Below are 27,629 nucleotides of genomic sequence, written 5' to 3'. Positions count from 1 at the left end.
GGAGGTGCTCAGTGGACGCTCCTAGGTCTCAGGAGTGTAGCCGCTGGATCAGCAAAACCCACTTCAGAGCCCATCCATCCCGCAGTCAAGGGCCTCCCACAGAACAGGAGGCAGATCCAGAGAGGTGAGGGAACCTGCCCAAGGTCACACAGCTGTTCAGGGCTCGCTTCAGAGCAAGACCAGGAGGCTCCCCGGCGGCCAGAGACGACAGACTTGAGTGACAAGGACGCGCCCCTCCATCTGAGGCTACGAGAACTTGGCGACACTAAAGGATGTCCTTCCACACACCCTGGGGCTCTCCAGGCCCCTTCCGGCCTCACCCCACTCAGACCCACTCCTTCACGCTGCCATCGGCTGGCACAGCTGGCTCTGTGCTCGCTGGCACCTCGCTGGCACTCATACCACGTGACACTCTCCGGGGCGCCAAGTGGCCGTGTCCCGGGGGCACCTCACTGCGGGACACTCAGAACCCTTGCCCCCTCCCGTAAACAGCAGCACAGAAATGACCTGCCGCCCTGTCCCCTTCCCTTCTCCCACGTCACCCCCAGGGTGCGCCTCCAGAGGGGGAGTCACCGGGCCGGAGCACGGAGCATGTTAGAGCCCGACGCCCACACAGAGGGTCTGACGGGCAGGGCACGGCAGCTGGGCCAGCACGAGGCCTGTGGGGCTTTGGTCTTTCACGGACACGGCCCCTGGTGCCCGCTGCCGCATCCCCAGCCATCTGAACCCTGCCTCACTGCCACCCAAGGGCCCGGCAGTTGAGCACCAACCTCTGCTGGCCCACAGCCTCAGGTCACTGTCGGGGTTGCTGCTTGCTCAGTGGTGGCTATGGGCACCAGGGCAGGTCCAGCGGGCAGTGTCAGGCTGACCTCCAGCCTCGAGATCCCACACAGTGGCCGAGCCCGCTGCCCGAGACACGGGTTGCAGAGCATGGCCCACCAGTACGCCTGGTGCCCGTGCGCTGGCCCCCGGGCAGCAGTGCAGTGCCACTAGAGCTGTCCTGGGACTCCGGAGGCTCCCGAGGGTCCTGCCCTGATGTGGGGCACGGGCAGCCAGCAGGAGGCAGGATGGCGGGCATCGCGATGCCCGCCAGGTGGGGGCAGGAGAGACACAGCCAGGGCGAGCCGCAGTTTCTCCCACTCCGGGGGAGCCGGGGCCAGCAGAGGCTGGCCAGCGGGCACTGCAGTCCCTGACGGGGATGCTGGTGGCCTGACCGGCTGGGAGGCCCTGGGCAGGTCCTCTAAGCCCTCGGCCTCCTTGTCTGGGACGCAGGATCAGGTGACGTCCCAGGGAGCCGTGTGCCCACCAGCGGGTGCAGCCGGAGCCAAGCCCACAGCAGGGTCAGCACAGGTGAGCCCAGGCCCGCCCCATGCCCGGCGCCAGCCCCCGTCTGCCCCGGTCACTGGCTGAGCTGAGGGCAGCCTCCACGCTGCTTCTCAAAGGGTCATGAGAAAACCAAAAAGGCATGAGAACGCGGGCAGGCCCGCCACCGCCTCGACGCCCTGCGCTCTCCACGCCCGCGTCCACAGCCGGCCCTTCACGGCTTTGCCCCTCAGGCTAGAGGCACCCGGCCTCCCTGGGATCACCCAAGGGCCAGGGCATGGGGACGAGGACACAGAGATTCAGAGAAGCAGCCCAGGGCCACGCGCTGGGCTCCCAGACCCGCCGCCAGGGGCGCAGCCAGGGCCAGCCCGCCAGCCCAGCGAGCCCCGGACGAAGGCACCTGTGGGGACAGCACGGGGACGCCTGGGGACTCACCCACCAGGGCCCAGGAAGGCCCAGGGCTGGAGCCTAGGGCCACGGCACAGGTCAGACAAGGGACCCCAAGGCGGGAAGAGCCACCAGGAGGACAAGGGCAAGGACCAGGCCCAGAGCTTCTGCACTGCCGACACAGCTGGCCGCCGGCCCCAGGCCCCTGGCCCCTGAACCTCCACGCCCCAGCGGCCCCTCCGTGGGGTCGTCCTGGCCTGGACAGCTGACCCTGAGGGACCAGGTTGGGGAGCCCAGCCCCTCGCCCACTGCCCCACAGTCCCGTCCTCCACCGCTGAACCCACACGTGAGGGGTCCAGGCCCTGCCTTCCCGGGACCTGCCCCCACAGACACCACCCTATGGGGACCATGTTGGCACGCGGTGACCCTGGAGGACGTGAGCCACTCCACGTTGGCAGTGAGGCCAGCAGGACAGGGGCGTGCTCTCCTCCCCACTGAGAAGGTGCAGGCTGGAGCCGAGGCTCACCAGGGGGCACCAGGGCCCCTCTCCCTGGCTGGCTGCAGGGGGCAGTGGATGGGCTGAGAGGGAAGCTATCCTGGGGGCAGGGACGATGGCCCCAGCCGAGGGCCACCTCCAGCGGTACCTGGCCTGGGCATGGCCCTCGTGTGGCGGGCACAGCTGTGTGACTGCGTGGCTGGGGCCAGGCGGAGGGCCCTGGCCCAGGGCAGAGGTGGACACCACAGGATAGCCGAGCGCCAGTCCGTCCCCATCCCCAGAACCCTCCGCGGCCCTGCCCGGAGCCGGCCAGCCGCGGCAGCGTGGAGAGCAAACAAGTCCCCGTGAGGCGGCCTGCGGCAGCCAAGAACCGCCCGGAGCTGTAAACAGTCTCTCTTGGCGCAGACGCGGCCACCTCTCTGGGCTGGGAATTAGCACTCTGCCTGCCATGAAGAAAGGGCGCGGGAAGCAAGCTGGCCCTGGGCCAGCCCCGGCTTGGCAGCCACCCGGGGCCTTCTCAGGAGGCGTGGAGACCGTGAATGAAGCTGGGAGGCCGGGAGGGAGGCCGGGGAGGCAGGGTGGGGAGGAAAGGGAGAGTCCAGGGAGGGCTCAGGCCTTCCCACCCTCCGCCGGCCACTCCTGAGCCCCGCCCGGCTGCGGCTTCTGTGGGCTCTGGGAAAGGCCAGGAGGACTCCGAGCCCCCTGGGACCCTATCAGTGACCCTGAAAGGCCTCCCGACTGCCCCAGCCAGCCTGGCCCTGGCCCCAGCCAGCCACAGAACCCTGGCTCCAGGCTGGCTCCGGGCTGCAGCACCACGCGGCTTCCTGCAAGGTGGGGGCGGCCAGGGACCCCCCAGAGGCCTCCACACGCCCCGCCCTTCACCATGCCACAGCCCACTCCCCACCGGGCCCTCACACTGGGCTCAGGGCCTCTCCATCGGGAGTGCTGTGTCCCCACCTGAGACGCCCCTTCCCCTCCCGTGTGGGTTCACAGCCCCCACCATCAGGCCTGGGGTCAGCGGTCACCTCCTGGAGGAAGGCCCCAAGCTCCCCACAAGGTGAAAGGCCCTCCCCAGCCTCCCTCCCCAGCCTCCTCACCCTGGGTGGCAACCTGGCCCCTCCCTGGCATCTGCCTGTCCCTCCCCAGTCTGGAGGCTCCCAGCCGAGGGACTGTGCTGGTCCTGCCCAGCCCTCTGCATTGCCACCACCTGCCTGGCTTGACACGGACGGACGTGCTGAGCAAGCACCGCAGTGAATGTCACCTGGAAAGGTCACCTGGGGCTCAGCTCAAACCTCTCCCAGCCCTGGAGGCCTTAAGGCTGAATTCCGTTCCCTGGAACTCCCCAGGGCTTGAGGCCACCGCCAGGAGGACACTACGGGAGACCACTCATCTGGCCACCTGCCCTCAAGTCCCCTCTGCTATGCAGCGTGGGCCCGCATCTACCTTGTCTGGGCTTCGGTATCCTCATCCACAACACAGGTGGCGGGGACAGCATCTGCCTCTTCAGGGGACGTGGGGGGACCTGGTGAGCCAAGACACGTGGCCGTGCCCAGTGCAGGAGAGTTTTCCTGATTCAAGCAGGCCACCTTTCTGGAACGTTCTGGGGGCTTAGGGACTTCTCCCCAAAACTGCTCTGGCCAGAGGATCCCACAGCCTGGACTCCAGCACTCTGGCCTGGGGTCTGTCCCCACCCCTGGCCCCTGTTCCTGGTTGAGGGCCCCATGAGGACCCTGGAGCACAGCGTCCTGGCCGGCTGGCTGTGGGGACGGGGACGGCCGGGCATCATAGGAGACCTGGGGCCATGTAAGCAGCCTCCTCTAACAGGTCAGCCTGTGGGCACTGGAGTCCCCCGGGAGGCCAGCCCCATGGGGTCAGCACATGGCCTCTGGGGTCAGGTGGACAGCAGTTACCAGCGAGCCCTCCGACAGCAGCCTGGCAGCACCCCGAAAAGCTGGACCCATGACTGGCAAAGGACCCTTGACCGCTGTTCACCACAGCAGCCCGAGCGGAGCCCATCGCAAGGACCCACGAGCATGGGTCATCACCACCTCCAGCCGTGCACGGGAGGGGGAGGAAGGCCCGTTGGAGCCCCGATGAGCGTGACCCCTGCTGAGGGCAAAGCTGTCCCCCCTGTGTGGTCCGCTGCTCGGGGGCTGGCAGGGCAGGGGTCCACGGCCTCGGAGTGCGGGGGACAGGGCGCAGGCCTCTGCTTGGGGGCGAACAGTGCTCTCTTTCCCTTCTCCTGCCAGGGCCTCAGGCATGTGGACAGCGCTCACCACTGAGCCCCACCCGGCCAGCGCTGCACGTGAGGTGGTGGACAAAGGACAGGGACAGTCCCACCTGGGCCTCCCCGCCTGTCTGCAGAACAGGGCGGCTCAGGCCGTCCACTCCTCCTTCCCTGTGTCCCTCCATGCAGAGCCGTGGGACCAGCCCCTGGGGGCCAGCCGGCTGCCCAGGGTGGGCAGCAGGAGAGGGTGGGCCCTGTGTCCTCACCCGGCTTCCCCGACAGCTCCCTACCTCGCCTCCGGTCACCACCAGTGCCCACGCTGCCCCGCTGCCCCAACCGGCCAGAGCCGCGAAGACTTCCTGGACCAGGGGGAGGGAGGAGGCGGAGAGGAAGTGGGGGGCAGAGGCCAGGGCTGGCTGGGCCTTCCCGCCTGCTGGGGCACAGCAGGAGGCCTCCAGCCCGACGTGGGGGTGGCAGGCGGTGTGACTTGGGTGGCAGCCGCCGGGCTCCTCTAGGAGGCCGTGCTGTGGTCAGCAGGCAGAAATCGTCTCCTGGGGGTCAGGCTGCAGCACAACAGGGCCTCTTCTGGGGGGCGCTCTGGTACTCTGGGGGGACCATTCCACCTGTGGGTCTGTCCTGAGGTCACAGGGCACCTGTGAAGCTGGGGGCCCCTCACTGTGACAGCGAAGCCCCCCATGTGGGGAAGGGTCCCACCCTGGTGAGACCGCAGGCCACTGTCCACTCCATCAGCTCTCCTGCCCTGCCAGGGCTCTGCGCAGCGGGTCCCCAGCCCCAGCTGCCCCAGGCCCACAGCTCTGAGCCCTCCATCCAGGGAGGAGCAGGGCCCGCCCCCTTGGGGATGTGGGGGGTGGCTGTCCCTGGGCTCAGGAGTGAGGTCTGGGGAAGACCCCTGAGACCCCAGCCCTCAGGTCCCTTCCAGGACAAGGCCCTGGGACCAGGACAGCCAGCCTCCATTGCTCTCCCCCCCGGGACAAGGCCCTGGCCTCCCAGCCCGTGCTCCAGGCCATGCCAACGGGCCAGCGCCACACCCCCTTCCCCAGCGCAGGGAGGAGCCCGACCCCCCACCAGGAGGCCATTCACCAAACCCCCCCGTCCAGAGGAGGTGACCACGGCCACCTGGGGTCCTCTGAAGGCTTCACCTTCACCCACGATCCTAAAACCCAAAGGCTCCAAAACCAAGCAGCAGCCCCCAGACGGTGCGAGCTCCTGACAGCCGCTGCACCCCACGAAGCCAAGGCCACCGGTCCCCCTCTGCATCACCGGCAGGTGCACCAGGCAGGACCCTGGCCAGCGGGGTGCAGTGATCACAGCGGTCAGCAGCGCCTGCTGCCACAGGCACGGGCCCCCAGGATCTCGGAGAAGCGGTCACCCTGCACAATGAGGGCACAGCCACCGTGACTCAGGCCCTGCTGCTGCCCGCTGCGCCAGCAGAAGAGGGGGTCACCCAGCACAGCCGGGTTGTGGTGAGGGGAAGGGCCACCGGTGGGGGCTCCGGGGAAGGTGCTCGAGCCGCCGGCTGCCTGGCTGCACTGGCGCGTGGCTAACGGGCAACCTCCTGTGTGTGTTTGACCACCACAAAAAGCCGAGGTCTGGGTGACACAGGGCCCCAGGGTTTCTTGCAGTAAAGTCACACGTGGGGACAAAGAGCACAACTCTGGGCCTGACCTTCTGGCGAGGCCTCGCTGCCGCCCCACCGGCCCCACACCTGGACGCAGGCAGACGTGGGCTCAGGGCTCAGGGGGGGCGTCCAGGTGCTGCCCCACAGCTGTGTGATGTGACAAGAGTCAACGACCTCTCTGAGCAGTCCCCAGGTGGTCACCGTGAGGTGATGAGAGAAAGCTCCAGCCCTGACCACAGTGGTGCTGGACGGGCCTCCTGAGCCCAGCAGGAGGAAAGCACCCGGGATCTGGGGAGCCCAGTGTCCTGGGAAGAGAGGCCTGGCCAGAGCTGGCCCCCAGGGTGGAAGGGGGAGGTGACGGCTGGTCCTCAGACGGCTGGGGTGGCAGGAGAGACGGGCAGGTGACAGCCCTAACGGTTTTTATTTAGGGCAAAAAGACCCTCTCCACGCCCGGCCTGCAGTGGCCACCGGCGCGGCTTCCTCATTGCTGCTGGGACCCCGCAGTAGGCCAGCCCCTGCTGTCCCCACCACCAGCCTCGGGACGTCACCTGGGCCTCCCCAGGGCTCCCCACTGTGAGGGCACACAGGGCGCCCAGAAGAGGACGTCACAGCTAGTTCTGGAGCCTCAGCTTCCAAACTCAGGCCCTGGGGAGGGCGGGGCGCCAGCTCCGCGCTCCTGGGGACGCCCCAACCGAGGCGAGGGGACGGCCCGCGGGGGCGAGGTCCGCGGAGGGGGACGGAGGGCAGATGGGCCACTCAGCTGGCCACCCCTGGACACAGACTGGCAGGACGCTGCCCTGGCTTCTCTGGGGGACACTGGCCACGCGGCCAGGTTGGTGCTCCCACGTGAGCCCAGTGGACACGGGAGCTCCCCTTCCTGCCAGAGTTGGCCAAAGCGGGCAGTGCCTGCCCCCCCCCAGTGGCTCTGCTGACTCAGCGCAGGGAACAGGCACCCTGGGCCACCTGGTGTGTCGTAGGTCACATGGGTCTGAAGCCAGCAGGGTGCCGTGGCCCAGCCACCGCCTGGCAGAACTCCGGCCACCTGACGTCCCCACGGAGCGTCCCATTCTGCCTGTCCGCATCCCCACCCGGCCTCCCCCAGGCAAGGCCAGCTGCCCTGGGTGCAGCTCCGCTGTGTCACTGGGCTCCGCGCCCACATGCTGCACTGCCCTGCGGGACCCCGCAGGTGCCTGGAAGGAGGGAGGCCAGGGCAGGCACTGCCACCCGCCGGTCCCCTCACCCGCCAGCAGGGAGCCCTTCCTGTCCTGTGCTGTGGCAGGAGCACATGGGCTCCTTCCCCTGGGCCTCTGGGGGATGATGGCGGAGGGGTCTTCTGCTCCAGAGGACCCCACAGGTGACAGCAGGGGCCAGCGCAGGCCCACCTGGGCAGTGAGGTCCCCGAGGGCCAGAGCTGAAGGTCAGGAGGCGGGAACTGCCCGACACACCAGGCTGTTGCTGCCCCGATGGCGCCAGCTCGGCCACACTGCGAGGCGAGGGTCAGCCCTGGGCCACCGGGGTCCTCCCACCCTGGGATCAGGCTCTCAGCTGTGGGGGAGGTGGGCGCCGCCCTCGGGGGCCATGCGTCTTCCACTGTCCAGAGAGGAGCCAGGTGAGCCACACAGTAGGTGACAAGCAGGGACACAGGGCCACCCTGTCCCAGGAGGGAGCTGTCGGGTGGGCTGGTGCACGGGAGGTGGCCTTGGCCCGAGGAGCAGCCCGAGGCCTGCAGTACCCACCTGCCCCGAGACGGTGACGTGGGCAGCTGGCTTACTGCGGGTCCTGTGCCCGAGGCAGGGACGCAGATCTGGGGTCTGGAAGCTGGGAGGGCCTGAGAGCCACAAGCCTCCCCGGGTTCCCACAGTCCCCCCCGGGTTCCCACTGTCCCCCCAGTGCTGACCTCTGGCCCCCAGAACCTCCTGCCCATCCTCCCCCCTCTGCCTTGCTCTCTCCTGTGCCTAGCATGCAGTAGGTGCTCAATAAATGATTCCTGAATGAATGGCATCCAACCCTCATCTGCCACCAGAGAAGACGCAAGTTACCGAGCTGACCAAGGTCACCGGATAGACCCAGGGCCTGCACCAGGGTCTCCACAGGACTGCCCATCCTGTGCCCACCCCACATAGCCTGCCCCTACCGTCCACACAGGGCTGTCCCCAGCATCTTCAGGAGAAACCCAAGCCAGGGTGACCTGCAAATTCAGTTAAAAGTGGACCTTGCTGACCTCCGTAAAAGATCCGTTAGCCTCCAAAAGACCGAGCGCCAGCTCCTCAGGCCCGGCCCCGCCAAAACTGCGGAGGCCTCCCCGCGCGGAGCCTGGCGCAGGAGAGCCACTGAGGTCCCCGGGCTGCCACCGGCTGCCAGAGAGGAGCAGGTCAGGGCCCGCTCTGCCATCCAGGGGCCTTGCTGGAGAGGGGCCTCGGCCGCCCCCAGGAAACTCCCCATGCCCTGGTCACAGGGAGGCCGGCGCCCCCCACACGGGGAGGTGGCTCTTTTTCTCCCTAAAACTTAAAAAAATTGCACGTGCTCACAGCCGCAGCTCGACAGCGGGAGCCGGAGGCCCAGAGCCGCCCTCCGTGCGCCCTCCGGTCCCCTCCCTGGGGCCAACATCACAAACCAGGGCAGCCAAGTCACTCTCACCCCAGGAGCAGAAACCCAGAGCCTGGCGCCTGCTCTCCCGGCCACCAACGCCGGGGTCACCCACTCAGCGGGCCAGTCCTCGGCTGCCCCCGGAGACACCACGCGGCTGCGTCCGTGGTCCTTTCCCTCCAGCCCACGCCCCAGAGTTCTGGAGGACACGAGTCCCCAGACCCACACAGCAGCAAAACCTGCCCCCGGAGGCCACCGAGCGCCTGGTGCCTTCCCACCCGGCGCGAGTGTCACATCTGCTTGGAAAGAGCTCCACGTTGGAGGACCAGCTGTCCAGCCCGCGGGGGGCTGCGGGGCGGCACCGAGTCTGGCCCAGGGGGACCTGTTCCCAGGACCCATGGTCACAGCGACGGGGCAAGCAGATCTGACCTGAGCTGTGCCCTCCTTCCCGCCGGTTCCTCTGGCTACCACGAGGGCACACGGTGACACCTCCATCCCACACCCTGGACTCCCGACTTCTATGGGACACATCCATGGCAAGTACTCTGCACACTGATGGGAACACAAGGCAGAAGACACAGCAACGGCTCTCTGCAATCCCTCAGCTGTGTGACCCGGGCAAGACACTTGGCCTCTCTGGGCCTTAGGACACGGGGAAACTCGAGGGTGCTCCCAGCTCCTCCCTCCCCCACGTCCTGCGTGGCTCCTGTTCCCACCACCCACCGCCCAGCGCCCACCGCGGCTCCTCAGGAAAACTTGTCTAAAACCCACTTTTGTTCTTGGCGCCCCACCCCCACCCCAGCACACAATGGCTTTTTATTGGGCCGGTGAGCGGAGCTCAAGGTCCCTGTGGGCTTAAAAAAATCTAATATTAAAAATAATAAATCACCTGAAACCCCACCAGCACCACAGCCGCCGTGGTCAGCGCGTCCTCCTTCCCTGGACAGCGGGGCGGGCAGGTTGCCCCCTGCTCCCCCCACCCCCGCTCCTCGGCGGTTCAGGGCTGGACGGGCCTCACGTTCACGGGCAGCAGCCTTCCCTGTGACCCGACGCCCCCTGCTCCTCTCAGAGCACCACCCACAGGCCTGCGCAGGACTTCAGACCCTCATGCCCTCCCCAGGGGACAGCCCCAGGGTCAGCCCGTCACTTCCAGAACGCACTGTGAGGCACGGCACCTCACTACAGCCCTGGAGCGTCCTGCGCGGGGCCTGTCCACTCTCCCAGGTCCACGGCTTCCCGGGCGTATCTGAGCAAGCCATGTGACACCCCGGGCCCGAGGGTTCCTTGGACACACTGGGGCATGGTAAGTGTCCAGGTCACCTCCCACACTCCCCGAGCCAGCATCTGCTCAGAGTGCCCTGCTGTTTCCCTGGCCACCCAGCTGACTCCTGAGCCGGGCATGGCAACCAGTGTCCTCTGTCCTTTGACCTCTTGGAAAAAAGGTCACAGTGGCCACTGTCCCGGGCAGACCTACAGGAAATGACCCCGGGGCAGCAGGCCGCCTCTTCTGAGAGGCCAGGCAGACCACCGAGTCCCCAGAGCCTGGCTCTCTCTGTGGCGTGCGGGCTCAGCACTCCGGCATGATGGCCTGTCCGGCTTCGGCTCAGTGCGGCGGCAGAGGCCACCGGGTGGCCAGGCGGGCAGCTGTTTCCCCGAAGCAGCAGGGATGGGTGGCAGGGTCTCATGGCCACGCACTGTCCTGCACCCCGCTCACCCTTGTGACCCTGGCCGCCAATGCCCACACAGTGCACCCAACAGGGGACCCCAAGGAGAAGAGGGACGGCATCAGTGGACACCCCGGCTGTGACCCTGGCTGCGGTGCAGGAGGGCACCGGGGAAGGCGGGCAGAGGGCCACAGCGTGTCTCACCCTCACAGTTGGTGAGGACTCACGTGGGGACGCCGGGCTCAGGTCAGACTCTGTGGGGAGCGGGCAACGGGCCCACCACGCCTCCCGGGCCGGCGTCCGGCGGCTGCTGAGCGAGGAGTGTCCTGGGGGTGCCAGGCCCTGCCACGCGCGCCAGGCAGGCTCTCACCCCGCACACGACCTGCAGCCCGAGGAGGGCCTGGCCCGGGGACACCCTTCCTGCTCCCCTCGGAGGTGGTGACACCAGGACAGTGGTGCCCAGGAGCTCACCCACTGGGTAGTGCCCAGCGCCTCCCGGGCAGCGGCCAAGCCCTGGGGCACTGTCAGAGGCGCCCCACCCCCACAGCCTGTGCCAGCCTCTGCCCAGCTGCGTGGCCACCCCCATCTGCGTGAGGCCCTCCTCGGGCTGGCCCAGGGAAGCCACCCAGAGCACCAAAGAAAGTCCCTCCCAGGTTCACACCCCTCTGGTCACCTGTGGCACAGAGGCCAGGAGGCACCGAGATCCCGCAGCTTGACAGGCCAACAGGTCAGCCTGCAAGGTCACCTGGTGGAGGGACAGGCCCGGGAAGGGGGACAGGCCGTGGGTGGGGGGCAGAGGGCAGCAAGAAGCAACCTGGGCTCCAGCAACATCGCCAGAGCCACACCAGGAACGCTGGGCAGCGCGCGGACAGGACGCGGGGACAGAGCTCCCCTGTCCACCTCACAGCAGGCCTCTGTGGTCCTCCCGCTCTCTGCTAGGGGAACAGCAGCACCCGTGGTGGACAAGTGGCCCTGGGAGGCACGGTGAGCCGGGTAGGGCCAGAGCTGTCCCCTCAGGCGTGAGAATCTGAAGTTCTGCCACCTTTTGGACCCGGGAAGCAGCAGGTGGCCTGCAGTCAGCAGAGCTCCAAACTCGGACCTCTCCAGCCTCGCCCTGGGCCACCCCACCTCCTAACAGGAGGGATCTCAGCGGTGATCCAGGCCGTCCTGGACCAGCATCTCCATCCCGGGCATATCCCCCAGAGAACGAACGTCCACAGCACATGACTCACGACGGCCCGAGGGGGAAACCCAGTGTCCACAGGCTGACGGACGAGCATGTGGGGCACGTGTGGGCCATGGTCCAGCCCTCGGCCACGAGAGGAGCGGGGGACGCCAGGTGCCCAGGAAAGCAGCCGAGCCTCGTGAACGTGCAGAAGAGGCAGGTCCAGGGTCAGCGGCAGACTGGGGGCCGCCAGGGCTGAGGGCACAGGGGTGGCTGCCAATGGGCACAGGGTTTCCTGCAGGGGTGACAGGAACATTCTGGAGACAGTGTGACGGTCACCCACTTGGTTCACAGGGTCTGCTAAGCTGTGCTCTCAGGGAACAGAGCTTACGGCATCGGGTCGACCTCAACTCCACCAGTGTTTCCCAGGGTCCACCCCGTCCAGCCAGCAGGCCCTGCCTGACGCGCCCCGCCAGCCTCTGGGAGGCCTGCGCACCCCCTTCTGGGTCCCACCACTCCACCCTGGGCCTCTGACCTGGAGCTTTCTAGAAGCTTAAAAACACCACGCCCAGGACCCCCCTCGGGTCAGGACTGGGCAGGGCAGGGCCCATCACAGGCCTTTAATTCGCGTGGATGGAGGTGGATTGAGGGGCACATCCCAGCGCCCCGCAGTGCCCGGGGCTGGGCCTGCCCTCGGCACCTCCAGCCTGGAGCCCGGGCCTTTGCAGTTCAGGACTCAGCCGCTGGCCCTCCAGGTGGCCTCCCTGGACACACCACGTCCTCCCACGGGCCCCAGCAGACCCCTGCGCGACCCTCAGCCCTCACCACAACTCCCCACCCTGAGCACCGGGTGTTCCCAGTGCCACGGCGCCCAGACCTGAACGTCTGCAGGGCCAGGGACACCCTCCGAGCCTGTGTCAGGGCACCCATGGACGGGGCAGCCCTGATGGAGACAGGAGGCAGGGTGGCAGCGGCTGCCAGCCTGTCCGTCAGCACCTCTGAGCAGCCTGGGTCACCAAAGCTCAACCAGCAGAGGCAGCAAGACGCCGCGGTGACGGGCTGGGCTGGGCTGGGCTGAGCGGTGGAGCCTCCCAGTGCGGGCGCGGTCCTGGGCTCGGTCCTCGGCACCCGGTAAAAACAAACCAACAAGGTGCGGGTCCACCTGCTCCAAAACACCGACGTCACAGAGAGGAAGAGGTCGGGGCGCGGCGTCTCAAGGTGAGGGTCTTCGGATCCTTCCTGACCCCCCTCCAAGTCCACCCTCCACAGGACGCAGGCTCGCGGTGTCCCGTGCCCGGCGTGGCACCCTGAGACCCCAGAAGGCTCCCTCTCTGACTCAGAGGCTGCTGGCAGACCACGGTCATTGTCCCAGCAAGTCCAGACGCAGCCCCAGAGCCCGTCCTAACAGCACGACAGCCTGACGTCACGCCGCCACAAGGGGTGCGGGGCTCCTTCCCCACCTGCCCCCGAAGGCCTGCCAGGTCCTACTCAGGGCATCACGGGAAACGGAAGGCAAGTCCCGAGATGTCCTTTCTTGAAGACAGAAGTGCCTCCCGTGGCGCTGTCCCCTCCCGGACACGAACCCGAGGCAGAGGATCTCCGGGGTCTTCCCCAGCCCGGAAAACGTGCCACCAAGAAACACCCCAAGACCCTCAGCCGAGCCGCCCGGCGAGGGTGGTCCCCAGAGCCTACGCGAGGGGCCGGGAAGCTCTGTGCTCCGGCTGCATCCCCCGCGCTGCCCGCCCACGGGCTCCAGGGAGGGCCACACTGGGAGACCCTGCCCTCCTGTCTCCCCCAGGACAGCCCAGGGCACCGCACACGGCTCCCTCCTCCGAGCAGATGGCCTCCACTGGGCCAGGAAGCAGACCACCCGTCAGGAGGCGCCGGAGCCCGCCAAGGCCCGAGCCCAGCACTGCCCAGCTGCCGTCCCCGAGATGTGAGCCCCAGCCCCAGCCCAGCTGCCTGCCCTGGCACCTTCCAGAAGGTTCTCCCTCCAAAGGGTCCTGGTGCTGGTGGGAGGAGCCACAGGGTCTCCCTGAAGAGCAGGGCCCCGTGGGTGCAGAGCCAGGAGCAGGAAGACGGACGGCCATGCCCCTGGGAGCCTTGGGGAGGAGGCCGGGGCAGCCACCGTCCTGCGCTGGAGGCCACCCCAGGGCTCCCTGGTGCCGCTGGGGAAACAGCCGCACGTCCATTAACCGGAGCGCTGCTCAGGCGGCCCTGGAGGGGGGCAGGGCGGCCTGCTCACCAACCGGCCCACAGGGAGAGAGGGTCCGTCCTGGGCGAGCCCACCTCTGCCCGGAGTCAGCCTCCCGAGTCCTGGCCAAGGCCACCGCACCTGGCAATGTCAGGGAGGAGGGGTGAAGGCAGAGGGCACCTGGGGGCATGTGGGCAGCCCGTGGCCTCTGCCCCACAGGCACAGATGTGCCAGTGGCCGGGGAAGGGTCTACACTGGGCCCTCTCCAGCCCAGCCACCTTCACAGCCGGAGCCCAGGAAGGCAGAACAGGGGAGAATCCAGAGCCAAGCCTCCAGATCCAGACTCCCGGCCCCGTCCTGCACCTGCTGTTACCAGCTGAGTGACCTTGGACACATTACTCAGCCTCTCTGAACTTGTTTCTCACTTAGAGGCTGGGACAGCGGCCCCGACCTCCACAGCACTGTATGAGGAGGCTGCACATATGGGCGCGGGGAGCACAGGATAGGCCGGAGCCGGGGAAGCATCGTCCTCATTTGTATGTCCCCAAATGCCATCCAGCAGGCTGGCAGTGCTGCCTCTAGTCTGATGGGAGGAACAAGGGTTCCCTGCAGGGGGCAGGGGGCCTACTCAGGCCCCTGAACAGCAGCAAGACACACGTCCAACCACAAGGCGGTACCCGCACCAGCCCACCTTGCCTGGTTCCCACCATAAACCTGCCAGAGAAAATAGCACCCCACTTCTCAGCTGGAGCCTCAGAGAGGTCAAGAGTCTTACCCAAGGTCACACAGCCTGCTCCATGAGGATCTGAGTCGGGTCTGTCTCCAGGCAAACCTGGGCCTTTCCGGGGCTTTACAGGGCTTCAGAGGCTGGGAATCCTCCTCGGGTAGGAGGTCCAGGCCCAGAGAGGGCAGCTGCACCCTCCCCTGCCCAGCCCGGGCACTGCCCACCCCCACAGGAAGCACAGAGCCCTCCAGGGAGTCCAGCTAGAGCGGAGGGCTGCACCCGCCCACCCAGGGGGGCGCCTCCTTCCCTCGTTCTTGGTTTTAAAGGTCTCCACCTCGGATGCTCTCCTGAGCGAGCACAGGGGTCCCGGAGGCGGCCCAGAACAAGGTTCTGGAACATGCCGTGTCCCCAGGGGTCCTCCTGGGACTCCCTTCACGCCCCTGCTCCTCCGTCCCCGTTCTCACACCACCACCCAGGAAAGAAATGGGAACTGTGGGGCCCCAGGACCTGGCGTGGCGTCAGGTGGCCCCTGGGGACGGCCCTCCTCTGCCTGTCCTGACAGTGGTGCCGAGCCCCCCCCTCCCCCGGGTCACGTGGTGCTGACAGCCCCGGGGCCCTGGGTGCCCTTCTGTCCCCCGCCCCAGGACGTGCAGCACCTGGACAGAGCCTGGCTGGGGGCCTGCGCTCCAGGAGAGGACGGGGCAGAGGCTGCACTTCGGGATTCCGCAGGCTCGGTCCCTGCACCCTGGGGTGTCACCTGAGACCCAAGTGCCGCCCCCTCCCTGCAGCCAGACACAGGCTGCCAACAGACTGTGGCCCCCAGGCGGGTGGGCTCTCTTCCATGCCTTCCTTCAAAAGGTCACCGCTGCCCCTGGGCCTTGGACCCCCAGGCCTGTCCCCTTCCTGGAGAGGCTGTGGCCGGGGAGGCTGCGGCCTCTTCCCAGCCTCCCCACTTGCTGCCAACTACCCGCTCAGCAACCCCCCCACGCTGCCCAGGCCCCTCCAGGCGGACTGACGGGCTCAGGGCCTCAGGTCATCACCAAGGGCACCGGGCCTCGATTTCTTCTGTGGAAGGAGAACCCCAAGGCTCCTGGGCAGGGGACGGCAGAGGCGACCACGCACATGGGGAATGGCACCGGCCACTTTCCAGGTAGACACCAGGCTGCTCCCAGCTCCCACGGCCGGCCTGGGGAGGGCAGCGTCTCATCACCCAGGTCCCTGTCACTCAGGCCCACAGCCCATCTCACAGGGCCCTGAGCAGAGAGAGTCAGCAGGCCACCCGTGGGGACGTGCGGAGCCTGGTGTGCCTCTCACCACAGTCAGGCTAAACCAGCAGCGCCCGGGCCAGGAGCCTGGCACCAGGACACGACAGCACCCTAGAGCCGGCCCACACACAGGGGCCTGGGGGGCCACCATGTGGCACATCGGGAACCCGGGCACGTCACCGTCCCCAACGGGTTCCATCCTCACCACGTCCCTACAAGCCCCGGTGCACAGTTCCACCTCCCGGCCAGGGAGACCGACGGGCCACCAGGAGAAGGACCTCGCTGCAGGCGGCTCAGTTCCAGAGAGGGGCAGGGCGGGGCCAGGACCTGGGCTGCCCAAGCCCAGCTTGCCCGGGGCCTGCCGGATGGCCAGGCTCCGCACCCACGGCGGATGACATGCTGGTCCAGCTGAAGCGAGGGCTGTCAGGAGCAGGACACAGGCGCAGGACACAGGCACGGGCTTCCCCGGGAGCGCACCAAGGCCCACGGGCCCACCTCACGGACACGGTCACCATGCGTGGGCACACCCTGGGCACCTCACCCTCAGCACGGGTCAGGCCGAGGCAGATCAGGTCCCTTCCACGCAGAGCCCGCACTCCTCACCCACCCCGGTCCCTCGGCCAGCCCTCGGCCAGCGGCTACTGCTACCGACTTTGACCACACACGCCAGTCTAACTCTCTGGTAGAAATGAGGACCCATGGCCCGTGGCCAGGACGGTGACTGCCACAGACCTTGACCTCCTCAGACCCGGGGGCCGGGCTCTGAAAAGCAGGATCAGGATTCTCTGAGCCCGTGTGGCACGGGGGGGCAGCAAGAGGAAGGAGCGAGGGCAGGGAGACTCCTCTCTGGCTCACAGAGAAGACCTCTTCCCCCTGGGGAAAGGCCTGTTCAGGCCACTGTCCCCCAAATCCTGCCCCTGCGTCTGGGAACCGGTTGCCATCTGCCATTAAGCCACCAGAACGTCTCCAATGAACAGGGTGAACTTGGGGGAAAAACTGGAGCCAGAGCCCAGAGGAACTTCCCTGCCGTGTGTTTCAAACCCGTGAGTACCAGACCTCTCTGTGACCCGCAGGGCCACACTCGTTACCAATGTTATCAGGCGGGCGACAGACGTGCCCCCGACTTCCTCCGCTTGACAGATTCCGCCCCGAACACAGCCAGGCCCGGCCCCTGCCTGCCCTGACCAGCAGTGCCCGACTCTTCTCAGCCCTCCTGAGCCTGCTCCTGACCTGCCCACGCCAGGCCAAGGTAACCCCAGGAGCGGGCTCAATGACCCAGGGAGGGAACCGCCCACACAGCACCAGGGAAGCCCGGGGTTCTTCGGAGGAACAGAAAACACCTCCGGTCCCCTCGTGGGTCTCGGGAAAGGTCCCAGACGAGACGGAAACTGCAGCTTACCTTCGTCGCTGCCGCCACCGGGGAGCTCCAGCCGGAGGGTCCCTGGCGGGTGAGCCCTTGACCGGCGCACACCAGGGTCCCACAGTCCACGCAGGCCCCGATGATGAGCTGCCGCCCGTCGTCCACCAGCAGGCTGTGGCTGGCTCGCAGGGTGTAGAGGAACAAGGGCAGCCGGGCCACCCGCACAGGCCTCAGCCCCAGGCAGCGCCTCTTCTCCTGCTGGCAGAAGAAGCACACGAAGGTCTCCACCTGGTACTGCCGAGCCCAGGCGCTGACAGCGTGCTGGGCACCTCGGGCCTCGTGCTGCAGCCACTGACCCAGCAGGTCATGGTAGCAGAGCACACAGGCGGCCACCAGACCAGTGGCGTCCGCCGGCCTGGCTCGCGGGGCGGGCGGGTAGACGGTGAGGAAGGGGAAGAAGGGTTCCTTCTCGCCCAGGCGGCTGGCGGGGTTCACGTTGAGCTGGAACTCCTTCCCGGGGCCCAGTTCTGCCCCACAGATGTAGCAGACGGACGCGGGGCCGCCGTGGGCAGAGGCGGGCAGCTCGCCGAGGGCAGGGTCGGAGGCGGAGAAGGCCTGGTGGTACCTGCCCAGGAAGCCCTGCACGGAGGTGATGAGCTCCTGGTTCTGGCAGGCCCGGTACAGGGCCCAGACGTCCTCCAGGACGCTGAAGCACTTGGGGCAGCTGCGCACCTCACAGCGCTTGTTGGGGGCCCGGGCGTTGGGCGGGCAGGGCAGGAGGCTGAGGAAGGGGAAATGCATGGCGCTCCTGGCGCTGCCGTTGAGGGCCCTGGAGGGCACTGCCCGGGCATCCTGGGTACAGTCCTCCCCGCAGAGGTAGCAGGCCTCCTGCAGGGCCCTGGTGGGGGGGCTCTCCTCCCTGGGGAGCCTCCTGCCCTTGGAGGCCATGCCAGGGGCGTGGCTGTTCAGGGGCACCACGTAGAGCCGCTGCAGGACAGGCACGCTGGCCAGCTCGAAGCTCTGCCACTGCTGCGTGAGGGAGGAGAAGCAGCAGGAGCACACCAGGGTGCTGCCCGCCGGGCTGATGGGCTGGGCCCCGGGGGGCGGGCTGTGCAGCCAGAGGAAGGGGAAGAAGGGCGCCTGGGCCAGCTTCTCCTGCTTCTGCACGTGGATCTGGCGCTGGGAGGCGGGGGACAGCACGGACCCACAGATGTAGCAGCACAGGCCCTCTGGTGGCACAGCCTGGCTCTCCAGAGGAGCCCGAAGGACACCACCACTACTGTCCTTCTCTCTGGGCGCTGGGACCGGCTGCTCCTTGTGGTCCTCTTCCTCGCTGGTGATGTTGATGTCACTGTCTTCGGATGTGCAGTAACCCCGGAGGGTGTCCCCGGGGGGCCGGCTCTCCTGGGGCTTGGTGGCCTTGCCCAAGTGAACTTCTTTCATGCCATCTGTAGGGGCAGCCTGGCTCAGAGGGCCTTGCCAAAGATCAGGAATGCCCCTCAGGACGCTGGCCCGGGGTTCAGGAGCCCAGTGCCTTCCAACGCCCTTTCTCCGGCGCCTGACTCCGGTCTTGGGCTCCACGTCGGCGTGGAGCTTCGAGGAGATCCCCTCCTCCATATCCCCCTGCGCAGGGGGCTCTGAGTCCTGTCCCGGAGCGGGTCCCGGCGCCGGCCTCCACTCCTGGCAGCGGCCCCCGCGAGGCCCGGGCCCCGGCGTGGGCCGGCGCGCAGGCGGCGCGTCCTGCAGGGGACTGCTGGCGTCGCGCGCGGCCGGGTCGGGATCGGACAGGGGGTCGGTGTCCGACAGCTCCGACAGCTCGGAGTCTCGAGTGTCCTCGGCCGCCGCGCGGGGCCCCGGGCCGCCGCCGTCGTCGTCGTCCCCGGCGGCGCTGCCCAGCGCGTAGGCGACGTTCCACTCGCGGGGGGCTCCGGCGCCCCCGCGGCGCCCGCTGGCGCCCGCGTCGCACTGGTGGGGCCGCTTGAGCCAGTACATGCGCTTGTCCACCGGCGTGCGCGCGCGCTCGAAGGCGGCCCACTGCTCGCCCAGGAAGCAGCGGCACACGGCGCAGACCAGCACGCAGCCGTCGGCCGGCGACAGCTCGCGCGCGCCGGGCGCCGGCTCCTGCTGCTGCAGGAACGGGAAGAAGGGCTGCGCCGGGGCCCCCGCGCCCGCCGCCGGCTCCTTCACCTGCAGCTTCAGCTCCTTGCCGCGCCCGATGCCGCCGCCGCAGATGAAGCACGAGAGCGCCGCGCCGCCGCCCGCCGCCCGCTCGCCCACGGCTGCCATGAGCCGCTGCTTGCGGGAGAGCGGCGCCGGCCGCCCGCTCATGGCCGCGCCCTAGCGCCCGCCGCCGCGCCCAACTCGGAGCATGTGTGCGCGCCGCAAAGTTTGGCGGCGGGCGGCCGGCGCGGGCCGGGGCGCGGGGCCGATCGCTGCGCCGCCCCCCGGGCCTGCCGAGCCCCCGGCGGCGGCGCGGGCCCAGGCGGCGCCGGCGAGCGCGCCCGGAACGCGGCGGCGGCGTTGGCGGCGGCGGGCCCCGGGCGGCTGGAGCGGCGGCCGCATGTGCGAGCTCCGGCGCCTGCCAACGCGCTGGGTCATTTAATTGGGGAGGAGGAGGCGGGGCGGCGCGCGGGCGGAGGGCGGGGGAAACCCTCCGCGCTCCTCCCCTCCCCCTCCCGCGTCCCAAACTGCGCACAATGGCTCGCGGGCTCCTCTATCTATTCTGTGTCCGGCCCCGAGCGCGCGCGATGATTCATCGCCCCAATTAGGGGCTCTCTCCGGCGCGCGCGGCTCCAGCCGTCTGAAGGGTCTCCTCGGGGACCCGCCAAAACCATCAGCGGCTGAAGCTGGTCTTTCAGGAAAGGTCAAGCAGGACGCGGGAGGAGCCAGGTAAGGACGCCGCGGAGCAGCGGAGGAAGGGCAGCTCCGGGAGGGTGTCTGCAGCCCGGGAGCTCCGGGCGGCCTTGTCCCCTCCCTGGTCTAACGGGGAGCCACTTGGAGTCCTGAGCTGCCCTGGGCTGGGGGCACCTCTCCGGGCCAGTGCCCTGATTTTGTAGACAGAGAGGAGTTGTCCCCTGTCTCCTGCAACTCATCATCCTGGGGACAGAGTCCTCACCCGCACTCCCCTCCCCTCCACACTGCTGGCCAGAGGCCACCTGGTCATCAGCAGAGATGGAAAGGGTGGCCCAGGGCAAGAGACTCCACCTCTCTGGGCCCTTTCCTCCTCCTGATAACCAGCTGCAGCAGAGTTCCTCTGCACCTTTTTGGGGGGTGGGGTACACTGTACTTGACACAGGGAGACTAGGGCCGCTGCACTGTAGAAGCACTTCCTGTCCCCCGCACTGCATCTCCTGCCTGAGCAGCCCCATTCCCCAGAGGGGAAGGAAGAGGCAGGGGGCCCAGTTACTCCTCAGGGGACACCCAGTGGGACTCAGACTCAGGCAGGCAGTCTCCAGCCACTGCCCCCCACCACGGGCTTGTACCAGGCAGGCGCAGGTCCACCATGGAAAGTATCCACAGCAGGGGACACAACCAGGACTCCCTGTGGGCCCTCGGCCCTGATGCTCCGGATCAGGCTGGAGGCCTGGCAGATCAGGCCCTCCAACTCATCTAACGCGTCTCTGATTTCCCAGCAGTTTACGACTGTCCTGACCGGCCAGCTGGAACCCAGAGTCGGCTGGGGACAAAGGTGGCGGGTGAGCCCCTCCACCCTCTGGGGTGCTGACATGTAAATAAAACTGGGCTTCCTCTTGGCACCGAGGAGGCCCCTGCATTATAAATAAATGGAAGAAGACAAAAGGGCCCCCTCCCGGGAATCCCTGGTGGCTACTCCAGGGCTCCCAGCCCAGGGACTGACAGGAAGGCCATCAGGCCTGAGATGGGATGAGGCTCAGCCCCAACCCGGCCCAGGAAAGTGCTGGGTCAGCACGCTGTGGGAAGGAATGCGGGGGGCGGAGCTTCCTGGCTCCTGGCACTTTTAACCCCCCAGGGGGACTCATCGGGAGGACTTTAAAGGGTGACGTCTGTTTGACTGCGTCCTGGTTGAAGGGCTGTCGGGTCCCTCACAGATGGAAAGGTTAGTAGTGCTGGTCCTGGAAACCCCGGCTGTGCCCTCCAGGGCCCTGGCCTCAGCTGCAGCCTCATCCCAAGGCCTCCCTGTCCCCTCCCAGCAGGCCCCTGCTCGCTGGCCTGGCTCCTGGGCAAGGGATTGCCAGCGCTCCCTGTCTGCTCCCCGCACTCCCCCGTGAGCCTGGGTGCCCCTCCTGAGGTCTTGCTCACTGCGTGTCCAGGGCTGCTCTGTCCCACATCCTGGTCCACCATGGGCCGGCTGTGCACCCCGGCTCACTGAGCCTCAGTGTTCTTCTCTGTGCAATGGGCTCATGATTCCTCCTCGTGGAGTTCTTCTGTGTAGACCAAGTGAGGTGCAGAATGACGCCTGGGCCAGGGCTGGGGCTCCCCATGACCCTGTGTGCGGGTCCTGCCCCTCCCTGGCTCTAACAACGAGTGAGGAGGTTCTGCCGCCTGTTGGCTCTGACCACGGTCACGCCTGAGCCTGAGGAGGGCCACGGGGTCAGCAGGATAAAAACCAGGAGCCGGGGCTCCCTTGGCCACACGGGGACAGCTTCCTGAGTGTGTGCCAGCGTGCGCCACGTTGGAGCACATGAGCACCAGTGTGTGGCACTCACACGTGCTCCGCATGCACTCATGCCTATCTGTGTGTGCTGTGTGCACACGTGTTCAAGTGTGTGGCTGGGTGCAGCGTGTGTGCATGTGTTTGCATGTACGTGCAGCTGTGAGTGTGTGCGTGGGCCCGTGCACGGGCTGGGAGTGGGGCATGGGAGTGTGCGGCTGGTGCTTGTTTTCCTCACCAGCCCAACCACTGGGAATAGTCCCTTGGCACAGATAAGGGCAGGGAGAGGCAGGTGATGGCGTGGGTCATCTGTGGGTGGGTGGCACAGGGCAGGGCACAGCCAGACACATCTGACTGACATCCCAGCTCCACTGTTTACTAGCTGTGTGGCCTTGGCCTGCTTCTTAACCTCTCTGAGCCTCCATGTGGAAAACAGGAACAACTAAACAACACCCTTTGTAGGGTCAGGGAAAGAAGAACACAGAGTCCAGGAGCAGCCCATTCTTTGGGTATGGCAATGACAGTCCCAACACACAGTACGTGACAACCACACAGGAGCCTGGCTCCTGGGCATGGGAGGTTATAGGCACCAACTCCCCAAATCTTCCCAAGCCTATGGGGTAGTTCTGTTACACCCCCAGTTTCCAGCATAAAAACCCAGGCACAGAGAAGGGAAGACACTGGCCCAAGGGCACACAGCATGGTGCAGCTAGGACTGGTGCCTCAGCCAAGTGTCCACGTGACCCTCTGGTTTTGCTAACTATAAGTTGCTTCCCCCTAAACCCAGCTTGAGGGACAGGGACAACCTGGAGTCTCACCCACCTCCTCCTCTGTGTGTCCCAGTTTCACAGCAGAGGACACTGAGGGCCTGGCAGTGCCTGTGGGACCCAGGCTGGGTGACACCAGAGAAGATGGAAACTCAGGGCCCTCTGCAGCGCCACGCGGGCCATCGTGGACCAGGCTCCCCTTTCAAACAGAAGCCGTCCACACGTGCCCGCCCAGGGCTGCCGGAGCCTCAGCCCCTGTCCCCAGCAGAGCCACCTCCTTGCCCACAGCCCTGGCTCCCTCCGGGCTGCCGCCCACGGCTGGGTCATGGGTCCTGGAACCCAGAGAGCATCCGCACTGCCCACCGGCAGCGCCGCCTTGGGAGCGGAACAGCAGGCCACTCGAGTCTGCAGGAGACCAGAGGCCACCAGCCGGGAACCTCCAGGCACATCTGTGGCCGTGCCCTGGCCTGCGAGTCACCTCCAGCTCCCAGCACTTGTCCCGAGGAGCTGTTTGCCGCCTCTCCCCGGGGCGAAGCCTGAGCAGGCTGGCCTTGCGCTGCCCCGGGCTCACGGGGCCGGGACGTGGCTGGGGTCCAGTCCGCGCAAGGACGAGGGAGCCAGACCACGCTGACCCCAGGTGCCTCCAGGCTCCGTCACTCCTGGGAGCGGCTCGCCAACCCGGCCTCCACCTGCCCGGGCTGCCCTCACCCCACGAGCCTGCTCCCCTTCTGGCCAGGGTGTTGCCCTCTTCCCCCCTCCATGCTGCACCTGCACCTTGGCCTCCCTCTCGGGAGCCAGTCACCTCCCTGGCAGGTCCCTCCTGACCCCGACTCCCAGGGAGGCCGTGTGTGCGTGTCTGGCCTCTGGCTCCCTGGGGACCAGAAAAACAGAATTCATCGTCTGGCCACCCTATTTCCCTTTCTTCTCTTCTTTTTGCCTAAGAATGAAGAGAGCAGTTCTCTGCCACCCTCAGGAAGAGCCTCAGATATGCCAGGCCACGGGCAAAAATGTCCCCTCCTTCTCGGGGAGAAGAATGAAACCATTAATAATAATAAAAAAAAAAAAAAGTCCCTGGGATTTATGGAGGCCTTGGGCCTCTGAGCGTTTTGCATCCGTTGGCTCGTGGGGCACAGGAGAGGTGGAGGCCTGAGGGGAGGCCCTGTGTGCGTGGGGGGGGGGAGACGGAGGGTCTGAGGGACAGGGCCTCGCTCAGGGCCGGTGGCTGGAGCAGGCGGCTGGTGGACACCCGTTGTGCTAATTCATTAAACACAGACAGCCTCCACTCCCAGGTCTCGGTGGAGGAGGGGCCTTCACCTCTGGGGCCTGGAGGGACCTGGCTGAAACCTTCTGTGAGCTGGATGGGCCTTGTTCAGGACCACAGCGGCATTACACAGCGAAGGGTCAGAGCTTGGGGACAGACTGAGCAGAACCAGGTGCCCTGGAACCTGGCCTTGTCTCCCTGACCCGACAAAGGCCCCGGGAGCGAGCAGCCCAGGGTCCCCTCCTGCAGACGCCAGCCCCCCGCCCCCATCTCATTGCTGTGAACTTCAAGGCCTCATAAAACCCCTTTGATAAACGATCCCCAGAGCTGACCTGCCAGGGGACGGGGACAAACACTGCACATAAATCCTCCCTGTGCTGAGAGGCTCCTTAGCTGACCACGAGCCTGCAGCAGAAAATCCCCGGCAGGCCCAGAGGTGGCTGGTCCCCAGCTTCCCGGCCACGGAGGATTCTGGCAAAGGTGGGCCTGGGTGGGGGTGCAGGGGAGACAGCAGCCGGCAGCTGGAGAGAATCCGAGAGCCTCGAGGGGGCCTGGCATACAGTAGGCACTTAAATGAGCCGGCCTGCAGTCTATGGCTCACATCTGGGGACAGTCAAAACGCCCAGTGCCGTGTCCAGAGCTTCAACTCATTCAGGCCCTACAACACCTAAAACCAGGCACATTGCTGTACACTTCTCCCAGAAGGGCACCGGGCCTGGGCAGTGGACCCAGGTTCCCAAGGCTGCAGAGCTCAGAGGTGTCAGAGTTGGAGTCAGACCCAGAGTCTGGCCGGGCGCCCTCTCACCCGCCAGCTGTGTGCTGAGCTGCAGGCCAGCCTCCCTGCCCCTGCCCAGTCCTTGTACCTGACCGGGCCCTGCCAACGGGGCCAATGGTCAGGGCTTGCTGGCCACCTCTGAGCTCTGCTAGGCTCCAGGGCCGCCGGCCCCCTGGCCCAGGTCCCCCAGGGCTCTCAGTGGGCTGCTGCAGGTCCCCGTGCTGGCTCTCGGGGGCTGGGAGGGAGGCAGCAGCTCCTGATTGTTTGCAGCTGTTCCCGGGAGTCAGGAGGCCTGGTCTAACCCGCTGTCCGCCGCCCGCCCGGCCTCCTCAGCTCTGCTGCTCTCGCTGATGGGGACGTGTGATGGGCCCAATGCGGGTGTCTAGCCCTGCCCTGGGCTGCTGAGCTGGGGAGACCCTTACCAAAGTGGGCCCCGTGACAGTGTGCAGCTCACACAACCAGCACAGCTGGGACCAGCCCCCGGGAGAGCGTGCCAGCCTCAGAAGCCCCCTGGTGCCCGAGGCCTGAGCCAGGGCCGCCTCACAGCCAGACCCCAGGCTCCCGGGTCCCAGTTCCGACGCCTTGATCCTTCGCAGCCTGCTGGGACGTGGCCCGCAGGCCTCAGCACCCCCCCAGTCATTTTAGACCCTCAGCCTCGCCCCACCCCCATCGCCCCCCAACCCCTGCTCCACTCCCTCTCCTTCTGCCCCTAGCTCTGCGAAGCTGGGCAGTTGGGGCAGCACAGTCTGACACGTGGCCGTCTGTGCCTGGCTGGCTCTGCTCCCACAGGGCCTCAGGCTCAGCCAGCGGAAGTGTGCGTGCTCCTCGCTGAGCTGCCCCGGCCTCTTCCTCGTGTGGGGTCGGCTGCACTCAGTCCTTTTTCACTGCTGTGCAGTAGTCCTCTGATGGATATGCCATAACTTGGGCTGGGGGCTCTGGGTGGTTTCTGTTTGAGTCAACATGGAGTGTTTTCCTGAACATTCTGGGGTACCCTCTGCTGAAAACACAATGCTTGTCTGCCGGGTGGACACCCAGGGGTGGGACTGCTCACAGCCGTGGGTGAGTGTTGACCTGGGTGCAGAGAGAGACGCTTCACACCCCAGCTGCCGTGGAATTCCCAAGGTTCCCTGCTCCCAGACGCCCCACCACTCTGCAGCTGCCCGCCCACCAGGCTGGCCCTGCAGGGCACCCCTGGCCCACCTGGGCAGCCAGCTGGAGCCCATGCGGGCTGCAGAGGACGGCTTGGTGGCCTGTGTTTTCATTGCGTTGTGCAAGCACATGCGGTTTCTGTGTCCTGGCTCTGAAACTGTGTTCCTTTCACAGGCCAGAAACACTTAGCCCCTCTCTCTCCCTCCCTCTCTCTCTCTCTCTCTCTCTCTCTCTCTCTCTCTCTCTCTCCCCCCCCCTCCCTCCCTCCCTCCAAAAGGGGAAACACATTTTTAAATTCCAGCCTGCCGGGGTCCAGCCTGATGGAGTGCATTCCAGCGTCTGGAGGCCGCGCTCCCCAGGAACAGTAGCTCACAGTCCCAGGGCACAGCGCTCAGCCGCCCCACCCCTTCCTGGGGGGCTGGGTGAGATGTGGGCCAGGCCCAGGCCCTGGGCAGCAGGCGTCTCCAGGGGAGCGTGACCTCAGCTCCGCAGCTCGCTCAGGTCTGCTCCCGGTCGACCTGCCTCGCGGCATCAGGTCCTTCAGTGAGCCATCAAATAGGGGCAGGCGAGGTGTCCACTTTACAGACGGAGAACTAGAGCCCAGAGGAGCTCAGCTACGTGCCCAAGGGTGCACAGCTTCTCGTGGATAGAGATGGGATCCGGACCTCATGGCCAGGGAAAGGGGGTGAACTTTGAGCACATTTCCCGTCCACATGCCCGTGAAGAGCCACCGCGCCTTCCTCTGCCACCGTCAGCTGACCCGGCACCGTCCAGGGAAGAGCCACAAGCACAGCAGGTCTTGCAAATGCAGGGCTCCTCCTTCCAAGGCTGAGAATCCCCAGGACAGGAGGTGACCCCTGGGAGTTCAGCTGGTGTTGGGAGACGGGGTGCCCCACCCGTCCGTAGAAAGCTCCTCCTGACGACCTTTCTTCCCGCGGACCCCGAGGACTCTCGGGAGGACTCTCGCTGTGCCCTGAGGGGAAGCACACAGTGTCCAGATTGAGGGGTCCAGGGTGTGCCCTCTGGTGTGGGGGGATGGGGCAGCCAGAGGCAGGTGCTTGGGCCTGGGTGTCCTGTTGCGACTCCAGCCGGGCGCCCTGTGGGCTTCCAGAAAGACTGTCCATGGGCCCCCTGGACCCTGCACAGCCATTAATGCCAACTGGATGTGGAAGCCAAGCTGCCAGAGAGGCGGGAGGCAGGGGGTCAGGTGCCACAGTGGATGATGTCCCCGCCCAGCCAGTGGGCAGCTGGGGGTCCTGGTGGGGGGTAAGGGGTGGGGCAGGCTGGGCAGGGGCTGGTCCTGGGGGCAGGGCCCGTGTTCAGTGCAAGAGAGGAAGCAGCGCCTCTCACCGGCCGGAGCTGCCCTCCCGAGATGGGTGCTCCCCCAGGGTGCAGGCTGGGCCTGGGGTGGGTCTGGTGGGCAGCCGGCTCTGGCTGCGCCCCCAGGGCCTCGCGGGGTCTTCTCCCAGCCCAGCAGGCACCTGCTCTATCCCACGTGCGAGCCCAGCTGCCACGGTCTCCCTCCCACGCCTCCTCGCTCTCAGGTTGAAGGTCTGACTCCCTGTCCGCAGTCCCTGCCCGTGACCCCAGGAGACCTGGGGCGCTCCCAAGGGGCACCAGATGCGGCCACCACAAGGTGCTTGCTCGAGCCCCGAGCCCAGTGAGCATGCCCCGTCCCTGGCCTCCGCCTGGCCCACCGCACGTGCCCCGTCCCTGGCCTCCGCCTGGCCCACCGCTTGGCCCTGAGACGCCGTTTCCCAGGCTCCCTTGTGTCTGCCTCCCCAGAGGGCAGAGGCGGGGACCTGGGCCTTTCTCTCTGTCCCCTCCTGCCCTGGCCTTTCCTCTGCATGTCTGCCGGGTGTCCTCTGTGGCTGCAGCAGAGGCTCAGCCGTCCCCTCTGTCTTCAGCAGGTGACAGCAGTTCCTGTGTCCTTGACCTTGGGTGGCTTCACCCCCCGGTTCTTTGGGAGAGGTCAACCTCGCTGCAGGTTCCCTTCCTGCGCCCCTCTCTAGGCCTG

The 27,629-nt window shown here is 66.9% G+C and overlaps 1 protein-coding gene and 1 long non-coding RNA gene across 6 annotated transcripts in view; one reads left to right on the top strand and one right to left on the bottom strand.

The window, feature by feature from the left end:
• The window catches only part of GSE1 (Gse1 coiled-coil protein), a 298,010-nt gene extending 278,522 nt beyond the window's left edge, over positions 1-19,488 (bottom strand). For 2 of the 4 annotated variants that reach the window (XM_081273128.1, XM_081273132.1), the window contains exon 1: positions 17,070-19,485. In XM_081273128.1, coding sequence (XP_081129254.1) covers positions 17,070-19,358 — 2,289 coding nt within the window. In that variant the 5' untranslated portion in view covers positions 19,359-19,485. Of the gene's footprint in view, positions 1-17,069 lie in introns of all 4 variants that reach the window. The other 2 variants (XM_081273130.1, XM_081273131.1) reach the window with 2 other exon arrangements.
• A 148-nt stretch (positions 19,489-19,636) lies between these two features.
• LOC308637083 lies at positions 19,637-23,504 on the top strand. 2 transcript variants are annotated; one of them, XR_014019547.1, is made up of 4 exons: positions 19,637-19,919; positions 20,663-20,725; positions 22,504-23,064; positions 23,370-23,504. It is a non-coding gene; the product is annotated as an uncharacterized lncRNA (long non-coding RNA). The 2 variants fall into 2 exon arrangements; XR_014019548.1 differs by lacking the exon at positions 23,370-23,504 and having other exon boundaries at positions 22,504-23,281.
• Positions 23,505-27,629: the final 4,125 nt, after the last annotated feature.

The sequence above is a fragment of the Spermophilus citellus genome, assembly GCF_964194105.1.
Source record: "Spermophilus citellus genome assembly, chromosome: 18".
NCBI classification, from domain to species: domain Eukaryota; kingdom Metazoa; phylum Chordata; class Mammalia; order Rodentia; family Sciuridae; genus Spermophilus; species Spermophilus citellus.
Note: the sequence above shows the minus strand (reverse complement) of the source record. Positions and strands in the feature narration are given on the sequence as shown.